At 40.5% G+C, this 19,249-nt stretch overlaps 1 protein-coding gene across 1 annotated transcript in view; it reads left to right on the top strand.

Annotated features, from left to right (window-relative positions):
- The window catches only part of LOC121942278 (hedgehog interacting protein), a 39,312-nt gene extending 20,974 nt beyond the window's left edge, over nt 1–18,338 (top strand). The window contains exons 6-13 of the mRNA XM_042485444.1: nt 1,288–1,461; nt 1,588–1,731; nt 2,022–2,140; nt 3,381–3,504; nt 4,400–4,545; nt 6,223–6,304; nt 15,944–16,092; nt 17,175–18,338. Coding sequence (XP_042341378.1) covers nt 1,288–1,461; nt 1,588–1,731; nt 2,022–2,140; nt 3,381–3,504; nt 4,400–4,545; nt 6,223–6,304; nt 15,944–16,092; nt 17,175–17,371 — 1,135 coding nt within the window. The 3' untranslated portion in view covers nt 17,372–18,338. The remainder of the gene's footprint in view (nt 1–1,287; nt 1,462–1,587; nt 1,732–2,021; nt 2,141–3,380; nt 3,505–4,399; nt 4,546–6,222; nt 6,305–15,943; nt 16,093–17,174) is intronic.
- Nucleotides 18,339–19,249: the final 911 nt, after the last annotated feature.

The raw sequence follows: 19,249 nt of genomic DNA on the forward strand, positions 1-19,249 counted from the left end.
GAGGATTAATGTAGCCTGGACATTCATTTCTCCATGCATAGCCAACTTATTTAACCTTTGAAAAGTAAAGGGGGTTTACAGTGTGGTCAGTCATAATTTGTAGCAATGCATGACGATTGGTGAAAATTCCCACAATCTGCTGTTCAGTACATGCTCTCACTTTACTGCTGATTGCTTAAAAATTTAATCGCTGCAATTTGTAAAAATTGTAAGCCTTTCAAATGTAATAAGAGAACAAGAATAAGATGAAAGTGAAACCTTTTGTATGTTGTGAAAATGTCACAAATCCCTGAAGGAATTGATTATTCTATTAGCTATTCACATGCAGCAACACTGATTTGACACATTTTTGCCAAGAGACCATGGCAACCACAGTAAATATAAAAGCTTCAAGAGCACACAGCATAATTTGGGCGTTCATTTGCCTGTAGCTGTGTTGATACCTCACACTCCCTTCAGAATGACCTGTAATTAAGAAAACAATCTTTTCTCACGAATGTGTTTAAGTGTTACATTTTAATTTGCATAATCATAGTTGTATGTTTAACGTAATGATCTAATCTTAGTTATATGCTTGGCATGCAGCCTCGGTGGCTGCAGCATATAGTCTTTAATTTGAGGGTCCAATAGAGAAATGACAGGTAAAGTATTTCATGGTAGTTTAAGAGAGTAATTTCTTTTTCTTTGGCAAGCTGCTTTTTTAAAAATTGCAGGACTACCCAAAATAACACATCATGAAATATTTGTTGCTGATACTGTGAAGCCAAATCCTCACTTTGCACCAGAAATTGTGCAACATTTTGAAGCCTGTGTTTCATCTCCACCCACTGTCTTTGCCTTAATGAGACAATGCATTAGACAAAAATGTCTCCAGACAACAAACTATTTAAACTGATTCAATGTTGTTTGTGATGTCATGTCAGCATTTCTTATCTGTGCCTCAGAATCATTTTACCTAACAACACAATATTTAGGTTAATTATTAAATAAAATTAACTGGAGGCAATCAGAGTGTGTCATTATTAATAAAATAAAGTCCTGCAAAGCATGCTTAAAACATTACATTGCTTTTCTTCAGTGGCTTTCCCTGATCAAGAGCCGCCTCTTACCAAGACCCTTGTACAATTTTGAATATTTAAGAGAATTAACAGAATGTCTGGAGGCTCTGAGGTAAAGAAATGTTCTACACACCCCCGATATATATTAGTTAATGTTGTTAAGCAACTGTCATTTTTGCACCCTTTGACAGAAACCCAGTTAAATTGACGTGTTATGATTTTTCTTTAGGAAAAATCCGAACCAGGTGGACACCCGGACTGTCCGGGTGCTGATGGAAGTGGCAGAGCTGCACAGGAAACACCTAGGCGGTCAACTTCTCTTCAGTCCTGATGGTCTGTTGCACATCGTCCTGGGAGATGGCATGATCACTCTTGATGATATGGAGGAGATGGATGGACTCAGGTGAGCTCAGAGGTCTACAAATTGTAGTACGAATGATGATTGAGTGCCACTGTGTGCCCCAAGATTGAATCCTTTCCTAGCTCCCACCATCGTGAAGGTGTATTTTGTTTGTGTGTTTGAATGCAGTGATTTCACAGGGTCCGTCCTGAGGGTAGATGTTGACACGGACTGCTGTACATCGCCTTATTCCATACCACGGAACAACCCGTACTTCAACAGCACCAACCAGCCCCCTGAAATCTTTGCTCATGGATTACATGACCCAGGCAGGTGAGTGAAACATTTGACAAACTTCATCAGCGTCACACTGGAGAGCTTAACAGTGATTCCTGGCACCCTTCAAAGATCACCCTTGAAAATTGGGCCACTACAACTGATTCAGACTTTTTTGTTCTGTCAGAAAATGAATAGCAGTTATCCTAATATCCTGAGTTATTACTGCTGTTTTAGGAAAGAGTTTCATAAATTTAGACTGTTCTTATGCCAGCTTGCTGCCTTGTAGTTGGTGTCAAGACTTTACTTCTGTTTGTCTTGTATTCACTCTGCGCTCTGTACTGTAGGTGTGCAGTGGATCGACTTCAGTCTGACAATGGGAGTCTGCTCATCCTCTGTACGGATGCCAGTGGCAAAAACACATCAGCAGGAAGAATACTGGAGATTTCTAAGGGGAAAGATTATGGTGAGTTACATTTTCCACGAGATTTTCCAAAAATGTTGATAATATTTTTACCCCTTTTTCTTAGTTTGGAAGGAGTTTGTTATTTTGCAATGTTAATATAGCTCATGACAAAAATAACTGAGTGCAACCTTTGTCTGCGATTTGTTTGATAACGTTACGTCTTGAGAAAGAAATGAAAGTCCATTAACCTCTTGGATAACCTTTCACATTCATTCTGCTGAAAATGACATCTGTTTTTACGAATGTCTTTCATTTTGTAAGAACATGGTGCTTTGGCAGCAAGTTCAGAAAACACCCCGGGTTGAGCGCAGAGACAGTGAAGGTTGAATGTAGAAATGATGAGATCTAGAAAGATTCCCCCCTTGTGGAGTGAGGATTTGCCAAGGGAATGTGAGATTGTGTCCACACGTAAGATTTAAAGCTGTCAACAACAATAACCGTCTGGATGATGGTTTAGCATTGTTGAAAACACAGCTGAGAAGGCCTAGTTCTTCTCACATTGAGAAAATAATCAATAACAGCAGTGCCTTCACAATCCTTAGCCGTCTTCTTTTCACAAAAAACAAATGACTGCTGTTTGATCTGAATTACACTGAGCTAGTTATCTTTGCCACAATGTTTTGGCAACCCAAATTGATCCTTCAACCTTGATCTCTCCAACTCAAAGTGCTGGTTATTGCCACAGACTACCTCTCCCTCAGCTTGATGCTTGATTTAAACAGTAACCCAAACTGCAAAGTGATTGCAGTTGGAAATCGAGCACACCAAGTCTTGGATCATGCATTCTTTAAAGGCAGCAAACCTCCATTCATATTTCCCTTTGCCAAGACAACTGTAATCCAGAGAACTTGCCATATTGCCTCACCATCACACTCATGAATAAAAGATGAATACATTCTCTTCCAGTTTTGATAAAGACGTATCAAAGTCTTAGTTGGCTGCCAAAGAAGAAGTCAAATATATTGCTGTTCAATTTAAATCAAGATTCACTTTTTGCTGTTTTTTTTCTTATCGAAGTGAGTTTCCCTAATAGAAACCACACAACCATTATGTCTTATAGACTACTGACTTATAATAATTCTTCAGTAGATTTTAACCACTGAAGGATGCAGATTGATAAATATAGTGATTACTTATATCTCAAAGAGACGGATTATATTGCCTCAATGCTGACACTATGTCTACTGGTGTTGCATGTACGCAACAGTGCCTAAGCTTTTTCCTCCTTTCCCCTCCCCAGAAAATGAGCCTTCTGTCTATGACCTGCAGTCCAGTGGAGGAGCACCACCTGTGGGGGGCTTCATTTATAGGGGCTGCCAGTCGAGAAGGCTTTATGGCAGCTATGTGTTTGGAGATAAAAATGGGTAAGAATGAAAACGGATGACTGTTGAAACAGCACTCATGATTATCTGATAAATTAAGTTTCTTTGTGTTTTGAAATCTAGATTTACTCCCTGCACACTTGTTTATTTTAAAAAACATTGTAGTGGCTTTATCTTATTACTGTTCATGTACAAGGGATTTATGAGTTATCGGACAGACATCTTAAGTCCTATTGAGATCAACATGACTCTTTCTTCTCCTCTCACACTGAAAATCTGTCCCTTGCATCGGCACATGCCAAAGTAAACACAAAGTTCCATCCACGTGGGGGGAAAACAAGTTTTATGTTACTGTCACCACTATGGCATGGCCCATTCAGTGTAAATGGAGATTAGACATCCTGCTCTGTGCTGTTCACACTTTTCTTTGGTTTGTAATTTATCCTACTTTGCTGATGTCAAACACTGACACTTGAGTAAACAAAGGAAGTAAATAGCAGGGGGGAAGTACACTATCAGGAGTTGGCACTGTGTTTAAAACAATGTGTGGTCGCCTAATTCTGTGCCTCATTACAATTTGAGGGCATACTGTTATGGCTAAGTGAAGGCTCCGGCATGATGTTTGTTTTGAAACTAAAAGCAGAGGTCTTAAATAACACCATGTGAGACATGTTGTGGAAAAGGAAGATGGGTCAGTGAACCATGTCACAAGAAGTAAAAGTTGTCCCTGTTTCCAGATCTCAGTGTAATTTGCCTAATACTGCTGCAAGTGGACTGCATTATATTTCACTTGAACAGTAATGTATAAATATAAGAAATGTACATGTCCTGTAAAGTTCATCATGAGTAGTATAATCTAACAGTCTGCTTGAGATATGTAACTGAAAAAGCAATGACTGTAACAGTTCATTCACTCTTTGTGTTTTGTTTATCTCAGTAACCTGCGGATCCTCCAGAAGTCTACGTTGTCAACATCAGCAAGTGGAGAACAGTGGCAGGAGAAAGCTCTGTGTCTGGGCTCAGCTGGCTTCTGCGGCTCCATGCTTGTTGGACACATCTTGGGTTTTGGAGAAGATGAACTAGGTCAGTAGGGTGATGATAAGAAATAGAGATATTTCGATACCATTATTTCTTTAACAACATCAATTCTGATGCCTGAACTTATGTGTCAGCCAATACCGAGCACTAATCAGATACCATAGCAGCAAAAACAATTGACAGCTGTATACTTCTAATTCTGAAAGGATGTGAAATCATTGCTATCATTGTTATATGACATGGCTTAGTTTAAACCCTAAATTGATGGGACTGTCCAATGTAAAAAAAAATACCAAATTTCGAACTTTTGGCGACTTTTTTACACCACTTAAAAAGTGAAAAACGATCCTTATGAGGGTGTGAAACTACTTAAAAATATATTAATAAAAGATAACATGTTATGGTATCGGTGCAAGGACTTACTTGGCAGTAAGCGACCCACGATTTTAAGCAGTTTTTAAGCATTTCTGATGCTATTTTGATTGTAACAACTCTAATAAGAAACTAACATGCAAATTATATATCTCTTCTCAGATTTTCAATCAAGCTCTCCTGCTTTTCTCTCCTCCTCTGCGCTGTCCTTCTTTCCTATATCCACATGAGTGACAGCTATGTGTTAACTTATTTTCTGAAATTACTGGGAGTTTTACAACATGACCCTGTGACGGGTTGTTTGGTTCAAATTATGTATATCAAAACTATGGAAAAATCATGGTTTACAGTCAGTATAGTTGTAGTCGTATATTTATAAGTTTTACATATGTTAACATTATAGAGAGGAATTTTCCTGTAAGTCATTTGAAAGATATTTTGCACTATCACAGCATGATGCATAAAAACACGATTAAAAATCTGGGGAAATTGCAACACTTAAGTGAAACTAATGCCCGTCTAACTCTACCGCCATGCTTGTTCCAACAGGATATTAAATCGTGCATACTTCCCTTTGGATTAATTGTCATTTCCATAAGATAGCAAAGATTCATTTACAAGCTTCGTATTGGGCCACCTACAAGTCGATGTTTTGCATGGGTAGAGAGATGTGTTAATATTAACCCGGGGGCACCGCCACATTAAGATAAGGTAGGGTGAGCTGAGGTGAGCGGACTAATATGATACAGAACATTTTTACCAGCTGGATCCCCACCACACACTCCCAGAATTATTAACTGTCAGCTCTGGTGTTTCTGATTAAAATGAACACATGATGTGGATCACTCACACAGCCATCAGAAATGTTTGATCACAGTCCTTGCCAGGTCTTGGAGTTATTATTTGACGAGGTATTTTAAGATTCCTGCATTTGATCATGATTTGCTAGTGGTGCAAGAATCATGGAGGAGTGGGATCGGGTCCCAAAGTATGGGCCCCACAGACACATGTTTACAATTTGTCCCCTTATGGAATTTTCTTGCGGGCTTGTTCCTCATTAAATTATCCGCATGGTTCCCAGTCATGAGTATCCAATTGTCCCATTAAACTCTTTCTTAAAGTCCTTTGGCAAGTGCAGCGATGCAGAAGCTGTAGCTACACTCATCTACCTCATTTCCTTATGTCCTCTACTTTCATCCTCCTATGTCTTGCCTCGTCCTGTCATTTTATTACAGGTATTGCATAGTTGTCAGAAAAGTTCATTATTGGGACATATATGTTGTACAATGAAAATATGCAATGCAAATAATGCTGATGGCCCATTTCCATGTGACTCTTCCTCTTTTGCAGGTGAAGTCTACATACTGGCTAGCAGTAAAAGCATGGCGCAGTCACACAGCGGGAAACTCTACAAACTAGTAGACCCGAAAAGGTACAATCATGACATACATTTACTTTTACTCCTCGGGGGTGGGAGGTGGTTTCTAATTTGGAAAGGGGTTTTGAGTGAATCATATTCTTTCAACCGTCATATGTGTGTAAACTATGTATTATAATGAGACGTCAGAAAACTAGCACACCATCCTGAATTCCATGCATTTTTTTTTTATGGTGAGACTAATATAATCATGATCAGTATATCATACAAAGCACTCATGCTGCCGACTCTAATGAACCCATGGATCTGTAGTCTATCACATTTCACTGCAGTGATGTTTTCTCTTGTTAATTTTCAACCTTACATTGTCACTACCTATTAATGTCTCCTTCACACATTGTCTTATATTAGACAGAATTGTTTACGTTCTGTTTCCACCTTCAGTTTTACTTGTCCGTCCATTTGACAGATTTGTAAGGGGGAGGGACATAAGATTTATCTTAGCCGATCAATAAAGGCCAAAGTGTCTGCTGTAATATAATGTCATTGTAAGTCCACACTGATGCATAGCTATGCCTTTATACCTTTTTTGCAGGGTTTTAATAGTGGAGCAGAGTGAGGTAAAGCAAACCACGTTGTCTGAGAGATTAAGACGACATGTTGATGAAGAACAGCTTCAACAACAGCGTCAATCTTGTCTATAACACTTGCCGTTGTTGTTATTACTCCCTACAGAGACAAAGCACATTTAAGTCGCGCCCCCACCAGGGGGGAAACAATCCATTGCTCTCCATTGACTTTATATTGAGTGAAGGTGCGTCCGTGTCTTCTCCATCTGCTAGCTAACGAAAGCTAACAGAAAAATACCTATAAACTGTAGTGTGATGGGATATACATAAAACAATGTAAAGAACCCAGAACTAAGTTTTAATAAGCTGCTGAAAACTGAGCATTTCAGAGGACAAAAGTGGATACAGAAGTCAGGGATCAGCCGAGAGAGTGGGGGAAGCTGTGGGATCCTGACACTTAGTGTACCCGAAGCAGCAAGTATTTTGCTAAGCTGAAGCTTGTTATTACTCTCCCTCTCTGGGAGACAAAAGGGAGTAAAATTACATTATTACATTTGACTTGCTGATATCTAATGTTTTTAGCTAGCTACAGGAATTTTTATTGGCGTTTCGGTCCATGTTTGCATAGTGTGGCACCAAGACATTCCCTTCCCCCAACTTTGGGGATATGATGCATTGCGCTATATCGCAATTGGTTTCGAATCACCACTTAAAAATTTTGGAAGTCATTTATTGTGACAAAGAAACCACCATTTCATGTCACAACGCAAGACAAAATCAGTCAACTTGAACTTGGTAGAGTGGGCAGATTTAAAGGTCTGGATCCAGGCAATTTTGCATACACTTAAAATATGCCGCAACCACAACTTTGGTGCTCTTCAACAAGTTGTCGCATGACCACCTGCCTGGGCCAAAACAAATGCCAAGCAGTAAATGGAGAATAAGCACAGAATTTCAAAATGTTAGTGTAAAGTATTGCTAACAGCAACACTGACTTAGCTGGCCATGTTCACTTTTGTAACTACTGCCTTCTGGTTATTTTCAGAGCATTTGACAGCAGGATTTATTCTGCTGAGAGTGAAGAAAACACAAAGGCACCTGTTGTCAAGCACAGAGAACTCTACATATTTTATTTCAGCGCATGTAGAAAAACACACATACATGCTCATGCATAGAGCACATTTTATTCGTCATTTTGTGGACAGAGTTCGGCAACAATCCAGCACACACACACACACAGACACACCATTTTAACTTTGAGCAGTTGCAATCCAGTCTATTTCCGTGCAGTCGAAAGCTTAATTAGTTGATGTTAAACAACTGGAATGTGTGGGGAACATACGCGAGTGCAACTTCATAATTCAAACGTGTGTGCGCGTGTCACTTAGTCATAATCCTTACCATATGTATTAGACATCATTCTGATAGTGATGGATCTATAAACTATTTGTGCAAAGCCAAGTACGTGTGAGAAACATTTTGTCACTGAAGATGAGAAAATATGCAGACAGGGTATGAATTCATCCCACATGATATAGTAGGCATGTATGAGTGTTTGTGTCTGATATATTATCCTGGCAGTAAGGAAATCACCACAAACATAAGCAGACTTTGTAATTCAAACCAAACGCATATTACGTTTCCAGCTGAACCCCCCATGTTTTTGTCTATCTTCTTATCAACACTTGTGCAGGAAGTTGAGAGAGTGAAATCCTGTAGGGGTAGGCCCATCTGCTCAGGTCAGTGAGTAGGTTGTGTCCAACTTTGAACGTACTGAATGCACAAGAAAAAGCCGAAAACGAATATTATTTCTTTAGGCTAGGTCTGATTTGATTAAGAAAGGCAGATAGAATAAGGGAAGCAGACTCAGAGAGAGAGAATTTGCATGACTCGAAATCACAATAGAAACATATCCGCAGCTGATTATTCCTGGGTGACGACAGTGCCACCCAGGCATTAGCACAATTAATTACACCACAGATGTTTCAAAGGGGCCCTGGTGGCTTGCTCTGTATTTATGTTTTCTGGCTTGGCCGCTGGACGCATTTCTCCCAAAGAACAATTCTTTCCACCATCAAGTGGACTTGTTTAGTCTGTGTGGACCCTGTGGTGTTGGAGTCTTGACTCCTAATACACTCTGGCTGCATTGTTATGATCTTGTTACAGGGAGGATGAAGAGGGTGGGGGGTCATGGGGGGAGTAAATGGGGTAGCTAACATGTCTGACCTTAGCGCGTTATCAAGTCTGGTGGTCCTCCCCGTTTTTCTTTTCCATACTGCCAGGACATCTGGACCCTAAAGCCCCCTCTCATAAAGAGGTTTGTTTTAGAGTATGGTGGTTTTTGTGGTCCGGTATAGCATCTAGCACTGTGTTTTGATCAACTGTGTGTTTGGGAACATAGAGGGGGAAAGAGGAACTGGTAGGGAGGGCGGCAAAGGCTTACAGGGAAACATCAGCCATAAAATCCCTCAGTAGTGTTTGTGTAAACATGTCCTGGCCAGATGACTTCATTTCTAGGTATTTGTTTGTCAGTTGGAGTACCACTCCAATAATAAATAGGCCACCATGCATTTAGAAACATGCTGAATGTGTGTGGTGTGAGAGAAAGACAGAGACAGGGAGCAAGACAGGACTTGTTTGTGGTATAGCAGTTGGAGAGAAATATTTCTGATCATATGGGGCCTATATGGTGACTGTCAGATGAAGTTAAAAACTCTGAATCAGTGGTAAGTTGACATTTTAGTTTAGCTTCTCCTCACCAAATATCCTCTCCAAAGATTGTCACAATCAAGAAGAAGAATCACAATCTTGGAGGTCTACATTTTGTTCATTTTGATGGCACATATAATATAGAGGTAATAGAGGTAATTGTTGGTGATTTTGGATCTCACTTCCTACAGATCCGCAATGCCTGTAGTCGTCTCTCTTTTGTTTGTTCAGCCATAGCAACTGATTACTCGCAACGTTAGCAGAGACCTGAAAAAACAGTACCCCAATTGAAACATGTTAGTTGAGAAATGAGTCTATTGCATTAGCTCCACCTACCCTCTCTGGCGGACCAGCCATTCCCACTGGACAAAAAAACGTCTAACACCTGCTGACATCTGGCTTTTTAATGCAATGGAAATACGTACAATCTGCATTAACACCCAGCTCAAATGACTCTGCAATAGTCAAGAGTTTTTATCGCCTCTGGCTCCAATTGTCATTGATGGAAACACCCAGGTGAACGCGCTTTCATCTTGCCTTAAACGGCAAGATGAAATTAGCGTCAGCCACCTCCAAATCAGTACTAAAACACTGATCCAAATTAGTCTGCACCAAGTTTGAAAGAGAGACTGAATTAATAAGAGATATAAAGAGATGTGACCACCGTAAAGTTTTCACAGACCTGTTTGCCGGCCTGTCAGTGACACTGAATGGACACACCAAAACAACCCACACACACACACACACAAACAAACACACACACACACAGGTACAAGCTCTGCTTTCTGGGCTTACTCATGTTTGAAAAACCCACATGCACTTGTGATTTTTCCCAACAATGTCATCTTAGATGCTCAGTTCATAATACTGTAAATGCTTTCAACAGTGGGCCTTTGGCTCAGTCACCATTGTGCTACCACAGTTGGCATTAGATAGTTACTTAACAGACATTTATTGAAAGGGAAACTTTTAAGATGATTCCTTTAAAGGAGGTCCATGTGAAATTCAGTGCATATGAGTTGTCTGGATATGATTTTCAACATGGCAAGGTTGCTGAGCTGGTGGCTTCTAGCTTATGAGCTGGTGGCTTCTAGCTTATGCAGTATGAGGACAGTGAAGAGCCGCAGCAGCGATAAGTTAGCCAGTGGCACACATACATGCATTAACATACACGCACTATTCGACTGGTTTACTACAGCAAACAACTCTAAGAAGCCACCACCGTGACTGTATTCTCTGCCCAGGAAGCCGTTACTCCACTATATCTTTACATAGTAAGTGCTGGTTTGCTGCTATAATAATGTTGTAAGTGTTGCATACAGAACCAACAATGGAAATTCTCGCACATATATTTTGTCGAAGACAAGGCAAGTGGCTTCTTCTTCTGCTTTTCAGCAATCTTACTTTCTATATTTACCTTAAACACACAATATTTAAGTGAAGCAGTTGACTCAAACGGAGTGAAACTTCAGTTTGACTGTAGTTTGCTGCAGATTACACTGTAGGCAGGCATTCACGGGCAACTTTGGCTACATTTCAGTCCCAATGAGTCTGCATTTGATAACATAATTATTTATACAGTGAGAGCATTATATTTGTGCCAGGAACAAATAATGCTAGAAAGACCCATTTCTTTCTGAGAAGAGAAACATACGAACAAACAAAGATATTATGATACAGCACAAAACAGGGATTTGTTTCAGCCCCTCTCTGTATATACAATACGTCATGGGAGTCATATAGCAAAGTTAGATGTTTATTATATCATAATTCAAAAGGCACATGTTGCACTCCATCCGTGCAGTTGGACAGAGCCTGCCTTACATTTAGTCCTCTGCAATAGTTTATTTGTAGCATATAGAGCCAGACCTCCTGCAGATTTCTGCTGTAAAATGCAATTTGCCTTTCTGTTTGTTTCAGCCCCTCTCCACAGAGAAGAAGGGAAAGCAGTATTATGAAAGACTTTTCACACGTTCAGGTTTTGTCAGCTGCAGGCTGGGCTGATTGAATTACAGTGAGCAGAGACCTTAAAAAGACACAGTGAACTTCGAATAGGGTCCTGGGACCTCCTTTATGAACTGCATTAGACATGGAAGTCACAAATCACTGGATGTGCAGGCGAAGGAGACAGCGGGTGCTCGTTTGTGGATATATTTATCTGTATGTGTGCCTCTCTGTGTTTTGTGTGTACAGATATAAACTGTGTGGGTGGTGCGTACACGCGAACATGCACATCTGTGAGCCTGTGTGAGCGTGCGGTACGCTAGCTCCCAGCACGCTGCAGAAAAAAAAGCCTTTTCTTTATTTTCCTATCCCTCCTAAATCTTCCTACATCTCTGCTGTGGTCCTCCCCTCAACAAAGCTGCTTGCCAGTCGCACTGAATAGCCCTGGCTCCTACAATACACAGTAAATTTCTTGCACAATTAAAACAAGGAATGAAGCTACAAAAGAAGCCCCCAAACAATGGAGTCAGATGACAAAACAGCAAAAGAGACCACACTGGGCCGTTTGATTAAGCCATTGTTAGGGTGCACAATGTACACCACTCCACAGCCCTTTTCTCACATATACCTCACGTCAATCAAATGGACCCTGAGAGCCAACAAGCTAAACACACACACACACACACACACACACACACACTGACAAACTGACAAACATAATAATCAAACAGATTTGTTCAAACAGATCAGGAACAAATCTGAAGCAGGGCATCCACACTGCTGAGAGTGCAGACCTAAATGCTCTGAAGCCTTATCTTTTAAGCTGTGCAGTCATTCTCACTCTATTTTCATTTTAATTATGACATGATCTGCATTTTATACACTGTTTTATTTTTATCGACGCTGCCAGCAGGTGCTGTTGTCTAGGACACCCGCCGCTCTCTCTCTCTCTCTCTCTCTCTCTCTCTCTGTATGTAACTATCTTATGTGGGAGCACTGTCGCCCTTCTCCCACTCCCTCGCTCACACATACACCACCCCTCCCAAAGTTGATAAATTCCCACAGTGGCTGTTGACCCAGCTGCCTTTGTCAAGTGGCGCTACCAGCAGGTGCTGTTTTCACAGCCACCCTGGCAGTCGTACAGACTGTTTAGTAGCGCTGCTGACCCCTGCCTGCTATTAACAGTGTTAGCTACAGACCCCCCAATCCTCCAGGGACTCTTACTCTTTCTCTCTCTCCCTCTCTTTCTGTTTGCTTCCCTCTTTCGTTCTTTTTTTTTTTGTAACTACATGCAGCCTGCAACAACAAAAGCCAGCATGGATGGAGTCTGGAGTTGGGTGCTGATGGGAGCATGGGAATCAACCCCCCTCCGCCCTCCATCCTCCAAATTTAAAGCAACTTTAACTCACACAGTCACAGTATTGTCACTGCACACTGCTATCAGTCAGTGTGTCTGTCAGAACATTTGCAACACATTTTTCAAACTAAGTAAACACTCGGACAGTCAAAGAAATACGATTATCACCACAAAACAACTTAGTTGCAGTCATTTATCCACTAGGGATGCACAATAATATGGGCACATGATCCGTATCAACTAATATTGGCCTTAAAATAAAATATCAGAATCAGCTGACATGCTGCTTTCTGGCGATATCACAAACTGATATTTTTTTATTGACAAAGTGAACAAAACATCAACCCCTAGTTGAAGTATTTTTCTCATTTTGCATAATGAATAAACATTACATACATTGAAAATCATTTTATTTCATGTCACCATCTGCCAGTGGGCCATCATAATAAGAGAACGCTTAACATGATGTTAATTCCACTACAGAAGAGACTTGAGCACTAACATTAGGTGGGGAAAAAAGTGGATATATCGATTTAGGTTTTGGTAATCAGCCTAATGAGTTGTTATATATCGGATTTCGGCAAAACATCCAATATAGTGCATACCTACAATCCACCATCTGACTGATTTTATATTTAAAGATGAAATGTGTGTCTGTCCACACAGTCAGCCCTGTACAATAGGTAAAATAAGCATTATAATTGCACAAGCAGTCAGAGCAGGTGAGATTCAACAAAACAGATCAATATTTTCCCACAGCATAATTCTGAGAGCATCTAAGAGTGAATGCACAGTAAGCTCAACTGGATGAATATTATGCGTTAAATTTAAGTCGGATTTTAGATTGAATAAACAAAATATTCACTCTTGGTTTTCAGCCCTGAACTCCATCAAGTTTTATTTCTATTGCTGACTGACCATTTGCTCTTCAGGCATGATTGATGAGGCCTGTTCCACCAAAAACACACACTGACCTCACTACTGACGCTTCAGCTCTCATACCAGGAGCAGTCTACAAGAGTCCAGTTGCCAAGCCTGTGTAAAAGTGTGTGTGTGTCCGTTCATGTCCAGCAAATTGTGTTGCCTTGTTAGCTTTTCTACCTCGGTACAACAGAACTGTTTACACATCTTTAGTCCTCCCGCTCTGTCTTTTTTGCAAACACACTCAGACGAATGTGTGTGTGTGTGTGTTGACAGCAGGCGCTAACAGACGCTTCACATTTGAACTCGATTACGCACTTGCTGTATTATTTCCAGATTTGTAGAGCGTGATATGAAATAATTCTGTTTCAGCCCATTTGCTGATATGCGTGTCTGGATGTTTGTCTTAATATGGAATGATCACAATATGTCTCTTTGGTGTTCAGACTTGACGCATATGGTGTGGAGATGTTTGTGTGTGTCTGCATTTTTCAAATTATGTTTATATCTGCGAGAGCCCTGTGTTAACCCTTTGTGTTGTTTAGTTATGCAATGAGGAAGAATTAAAGAAAAACAAAACAATAAAAGCGCCACGCTTATAATAAAGAGAAAAGCCACCAATACGTCAATGACAAATCATTCGAAAATAGACATATAGGTAGATTTTTAACTAGCCACAGAGGTTCAAAACATAGGTCTTAAAGTACACCACTTTAAAAGTGCCACTTCGGTTTCATATTAACAAAAGCTGATGGTCCTGCCTATCATCTGGGATTATACACACAATATGTGATGGCAGATGTGTTGATCCCACTTGTTGGTTCAAAAATAGCTTTACAGTAAACAAATGGCTACAGCTATCATGATACTTCAAAGTGAAGTGTTAGATGTTTAAATATAACACGTTATATACAAGAATTGCAGTATAATATTACTGTGGAACTCAGCCAAGAAGAGTTGGATGAGTGTTTTGTTTTTGTTCGTGCTCTTTGTTTGTCAGTCAGCAGACTATTTTAAGTCAGGAATTGATTTTGCATGAAACTTTGTGATCTACAAAATATGAACTGATGTGTGCTGGCAGGTATAACTTCTTACTGAAAAGCTCTTCTTGACATACCAAGTTACCTCTAAAAGCAGAAGTAAACCATCCATTTTACTAGACCAATCAAACAACCTGTGGACACTGGGAAAGTCATTTCTATTTTGAACATAAGAATCCTGCCAGTTTCTCCACTTGGTCCAGCAGCTGAGCACAAAACAAATACAGAGCTGATTAGCTGTGTAGCGTAACAGGCCAAAAGTCTGAAAGTGGGTAGAATTTAAGGAACAAATTATCCAAACGTGAGTTACAGTGTATTTATACACCTTTAAACTGTCTTTGCTTGCCTTAGATAAATCAATAAAACCCTGTTTACATCTATAATTATTTCCAGCACAGTCATTGTTATTGGATGTATGTAGGTCTGTACCCGACTCAGAATTAGATGTGTCCATTCAATACAAATATTTGAGAATTTCTTTTAGTCCATATATAGTTTTAAAGTTCGAACGGGTCCAGCAGGACGTTCAGTGTGACAGCGGCATTCATAATACATGCAACATTTTTCACGGACACTAGGTATCAAGCAAAAGCTAGAGACTGTTTTATCAGGTTGCAAAATATTTTAAAATGTTAATGTTTTGTATTCACTCTCTATTTGACACCTCAAATGATAACCAACAGTATTTTGGGTCCCAGTTACTGGAGATGGAATTTACTGATTTAACTACTTTTAGGATTCGATTATAATATGGCAGCTGTGTCATGTGCTTTTGCAACCCGAAATAGCTCAGCTGGGAGAATGTTTGAAGATCTAAAGGTCCCTGGTTCGATGCTGGGTTTCGACAGAAAGTGCTCAACCTTGTTTCATTGCCTCAGCACTTTGACTTTAACAATAAAGTTGAATCTAATTTAAAGTAAACGATTATATTCTGTTGAAATTGTCACACTATGCTCAAAAGACGTTGTGCCTAAATGGAGGCAGTTATGTCACAGTTGTGCCGTATCTTAATTGTATCAGGGTGTGATTTTATTTAAAGACATTACACAATAATAGTAAATTCATGCCAAACTCTTTTGTCTTTTGTTAGCATGCCATGTGATGCTTGCGACCGCCACATATTGACTTTCCCTCCCTCTAACAACTGTTGCAGGCCTCATGCCCCGAAGGAGTGCCAGCGTCAGGTGGAGCCTCCAGAGCTGCTGATGACAGCTTGTTCCAGACACTGTAAGAACGGACACTGCACTCCGACTGGCAAGTGCTGCTGCAGCCCCGGCTGGGAGGGACCCTTCTGCCGAGTTGGTGAGTGCCTCTTAGTAGATTTGCCTCTGCTGCCTTTGGAGTAGTATCATCTGGACAAACATCCAGGTGTTGCTCCTCTCCAGATGTGTACACACTGCCACATTTTTTCTTAACAGCGTGTCCTAATTGGATGTGAGCGTCACACTGCATCCGTTAAAATACAACTCCGTCACGTCATGTAAACAAACCACTTATCTATTAGCTATGCACTCAGAGACATAACCACTGAAAAGATGTTTGAGTATTTACTTCCTCATTGTTCATATTCACAACAATACTATCACAGGTAATTTATAGATATTGTTGGAGCTTCCACACTCCATCAAACTGTCATCTCCCCTTTGTAAAACAAGCTAGCTTGCTAGCATATCGCAATATTTACAGAATCACTCAGCTCCGTTGCCATCTCCCTCCAGTCAGATGCCCATTTACTGTTGCGATGCCCACATTCCCATCAGGCCTAGTGCTGGACTGAAAAGCTTTTAATTTTCAGTTAAATTAGCTACAAGCTACTTTACTTTAGCTACTTTCTGTCTGTGTGTATAATGTGTCTGTTCAGAATGTGGTTATTTCTGCCAGTTATGCATTTAGTTTTGTTAGTTTATAGTTTACTCCGTGAGTGAGTTGGCTGTTAAACTTCATGACTGCAGCTAAAATGCCATTATTACATTACATTGGTAAGTAAAGGGTTGGCTTGATATAGGTGAAAAGAGATTGTACCCTTTTCTTGAAAAACACGTCATCTTCCTCACTGGAGGGAACGCCATAATGTCCTATAATTTTAATTTTTTAATTTTTTTAATTCAGTCGTCTTAATTTCAAGCACTGTGAAGCAACTGTTGTGAAGCAATTGCTGGGCTGTCAAAGCGAGCCACACTGCGCTGCATCACTCACAGTCAGTTCAGTCAGTCCACTAGGAAATAATGTAATCAAACAGATTCAGTTGCTGAAACTCAAGTTGCATCCAGTTAGGACACGGTGTTATACATACTCAGCAACCTATTTGATCTTTAGTGAATGAATGAAACAGAACAACTTCCTTCTCATCTTTTCTAACTTTTTCTTCTCCTCTCTCTCTGTAGCTAAGTGTGAACCAGCCTGCCGCAATGGAGGAGTGTGTATGGAGCCCAACAAGTGCCTCTGTAAGAGTGGCTACTCCGGGGCCCAGTGTGAGAAGAGTGAGCGGGGCATGCCCAACGACCAGGAAAAAGATGGCATACTGGATCACATCATCGACATGACCTCGTACCTCCTAGACCTGACCAGCTATATTGTATAGGGGTGTGCAGAGGGGGGCTGCTCCCCGCTGTCATCCTCAAGTTGACACAAATCTACCTACCACCACCAGCAGACTCTAACAAGGTGTCCATAAAACGGCCTCTTAATCTCCCTCATACCCACACAGGCATGTACACTCACTCATAAAAATACACACAGGATCCCCGACCAACTGATTTTCATCCTCATCACCAAACTCTTCCTCTTCTGCCTATAAGCTACTTGCTCTTGAGCACCAGGCCTGGCATCCAAGCCGTGTTCACACTTCTGAGGGACCTGCAGACAGCAGAGGAGATGATTGATAAGCATGGCCAAGTTATGGAAGTTCAGACATTTCCTCTCTCGTTCAGAAAACACTCGCACACGGCTGAATCCACACGAACAGGAACTCCAACAGGAACATTTTAACCCAAGACTTTGGATCTTTTTAGGGGCTAACTGTTGCCTTACTTAAACCCCCCAAATAAATGGAGTTTGAGGCATTTCAGTGGACAGTTGTTTGTTGAGGGGTAAGGAGTGGCGTGGCTCAAGAACCAGTTTGTGCTCGTGGTCCATTCAAAACCCAGCTAAATAAATACACACAGACTTTGAAGGAACACTCTGCACCTCTAAGGCCATGAGAGCGGGTCACATAGAGCCCGCAGTGCTTTGTGCTACACTATCCTAAAGGGAGACGAACCATGTCGTCTCACTTACTATGTTGTATTTAGTTTGTGGGCACATTGTCATGACAGTATACTGTGTGTATACTTTGTTTCGCAACACTCACTTGCTATCAATGTACAGAATGGATCTGCAACAGGGGACTGTTACCTACACAGAAATAGGAGTGAGAACGTTTCGTCAAAGCCAGTTTCATACAATCTGAACGGAGTTATTGGCTCCCATGCACTGTATTCATTTTTTGTTTCATTCACTTTATTATTCAAAATGAATTTAAACATTTTATTGAAAAGCGCAATGAGAGTAGTTTAACATTCACACACACACACACACACACACACACACACACACACACACACACACACATACACACATGCACCACACTATCACAGGAATGGTCTCCTTTCATTGCATCACACACTGAACCTGAATTCAAAACTACAAAGGGAAGAGATAGCGCAGTGATGTATATTTCCAATAGAGCTTACCTAAGTACTACTTAGCATTGCAAAAAAAACTATAGCATTACTATTGTTATCATAGAGGAGGGTTTATTTTTTTAAGCGTAATAATATATGGGAGAAAATGGTGTTTATAGAAAGCAGTTTTACACTAAGCTTGTCAGTTCATGTCATTTCACGTTCTTGTACTTATACATATGCAGCTTTTTTCCTCTGTTACGAAAGAGAGACATATGAGGACAATAATTTTTATACTTTTCTTTTATATTTTTCTCCCAATGATAAAAGCAATGCATGTTTGTGCCTGCAGAGAGTAATTCAGAGCAGTTGGCCGAGTCCATCTAACTCTTATCCGTGACATGTGGTTTCATTACCACTGTCAGAAATGTGTCTCTGTTGTGAGATGATCAAACATCTCGTAGGGCCACCAAGTCACTGTGGAAGCTGTTCACATTCAGAGGCAGATCTTATCTGTAGAGAGCAGATTGAAGATGAAACTAAGATTCTGTGTAATGGAGATAATGTCGACTGAACTCTAATGAACATCTGGCTCCTACACGTAGTCAGAACAAAGACTGGGATCGTCTGGAGCCGCACTGTGTCTTCTCAGATGCCAGACAGAAGTTCGTACAGATGCAGCTCACACACATGCATGCCCATGTCCTCTTAAACTTTCTTATTAAGAGCTCCACATTTGATCTTTTGTTGTTTTAATTCCATAAAAGGAGTCTTAACTGAACCATCAATCGCTGTGT

The sequence above is a fragment of the Plectropomus leopardus genome, chromosome 4 (assembly GCF_008729295.1).
Source record: "Plectropomus leopardus isolate mb chromosome 4, YSFRI_Pleo_2.0, whole genome shotgun sequence".
In the NCBI taxonomy this organism is placed as follows: Eukaryota; Metazoa; Chordata; class Actinopteri; order Perciformes; family Serranidae; genus Plectropomus; species Plectropomus leopardus.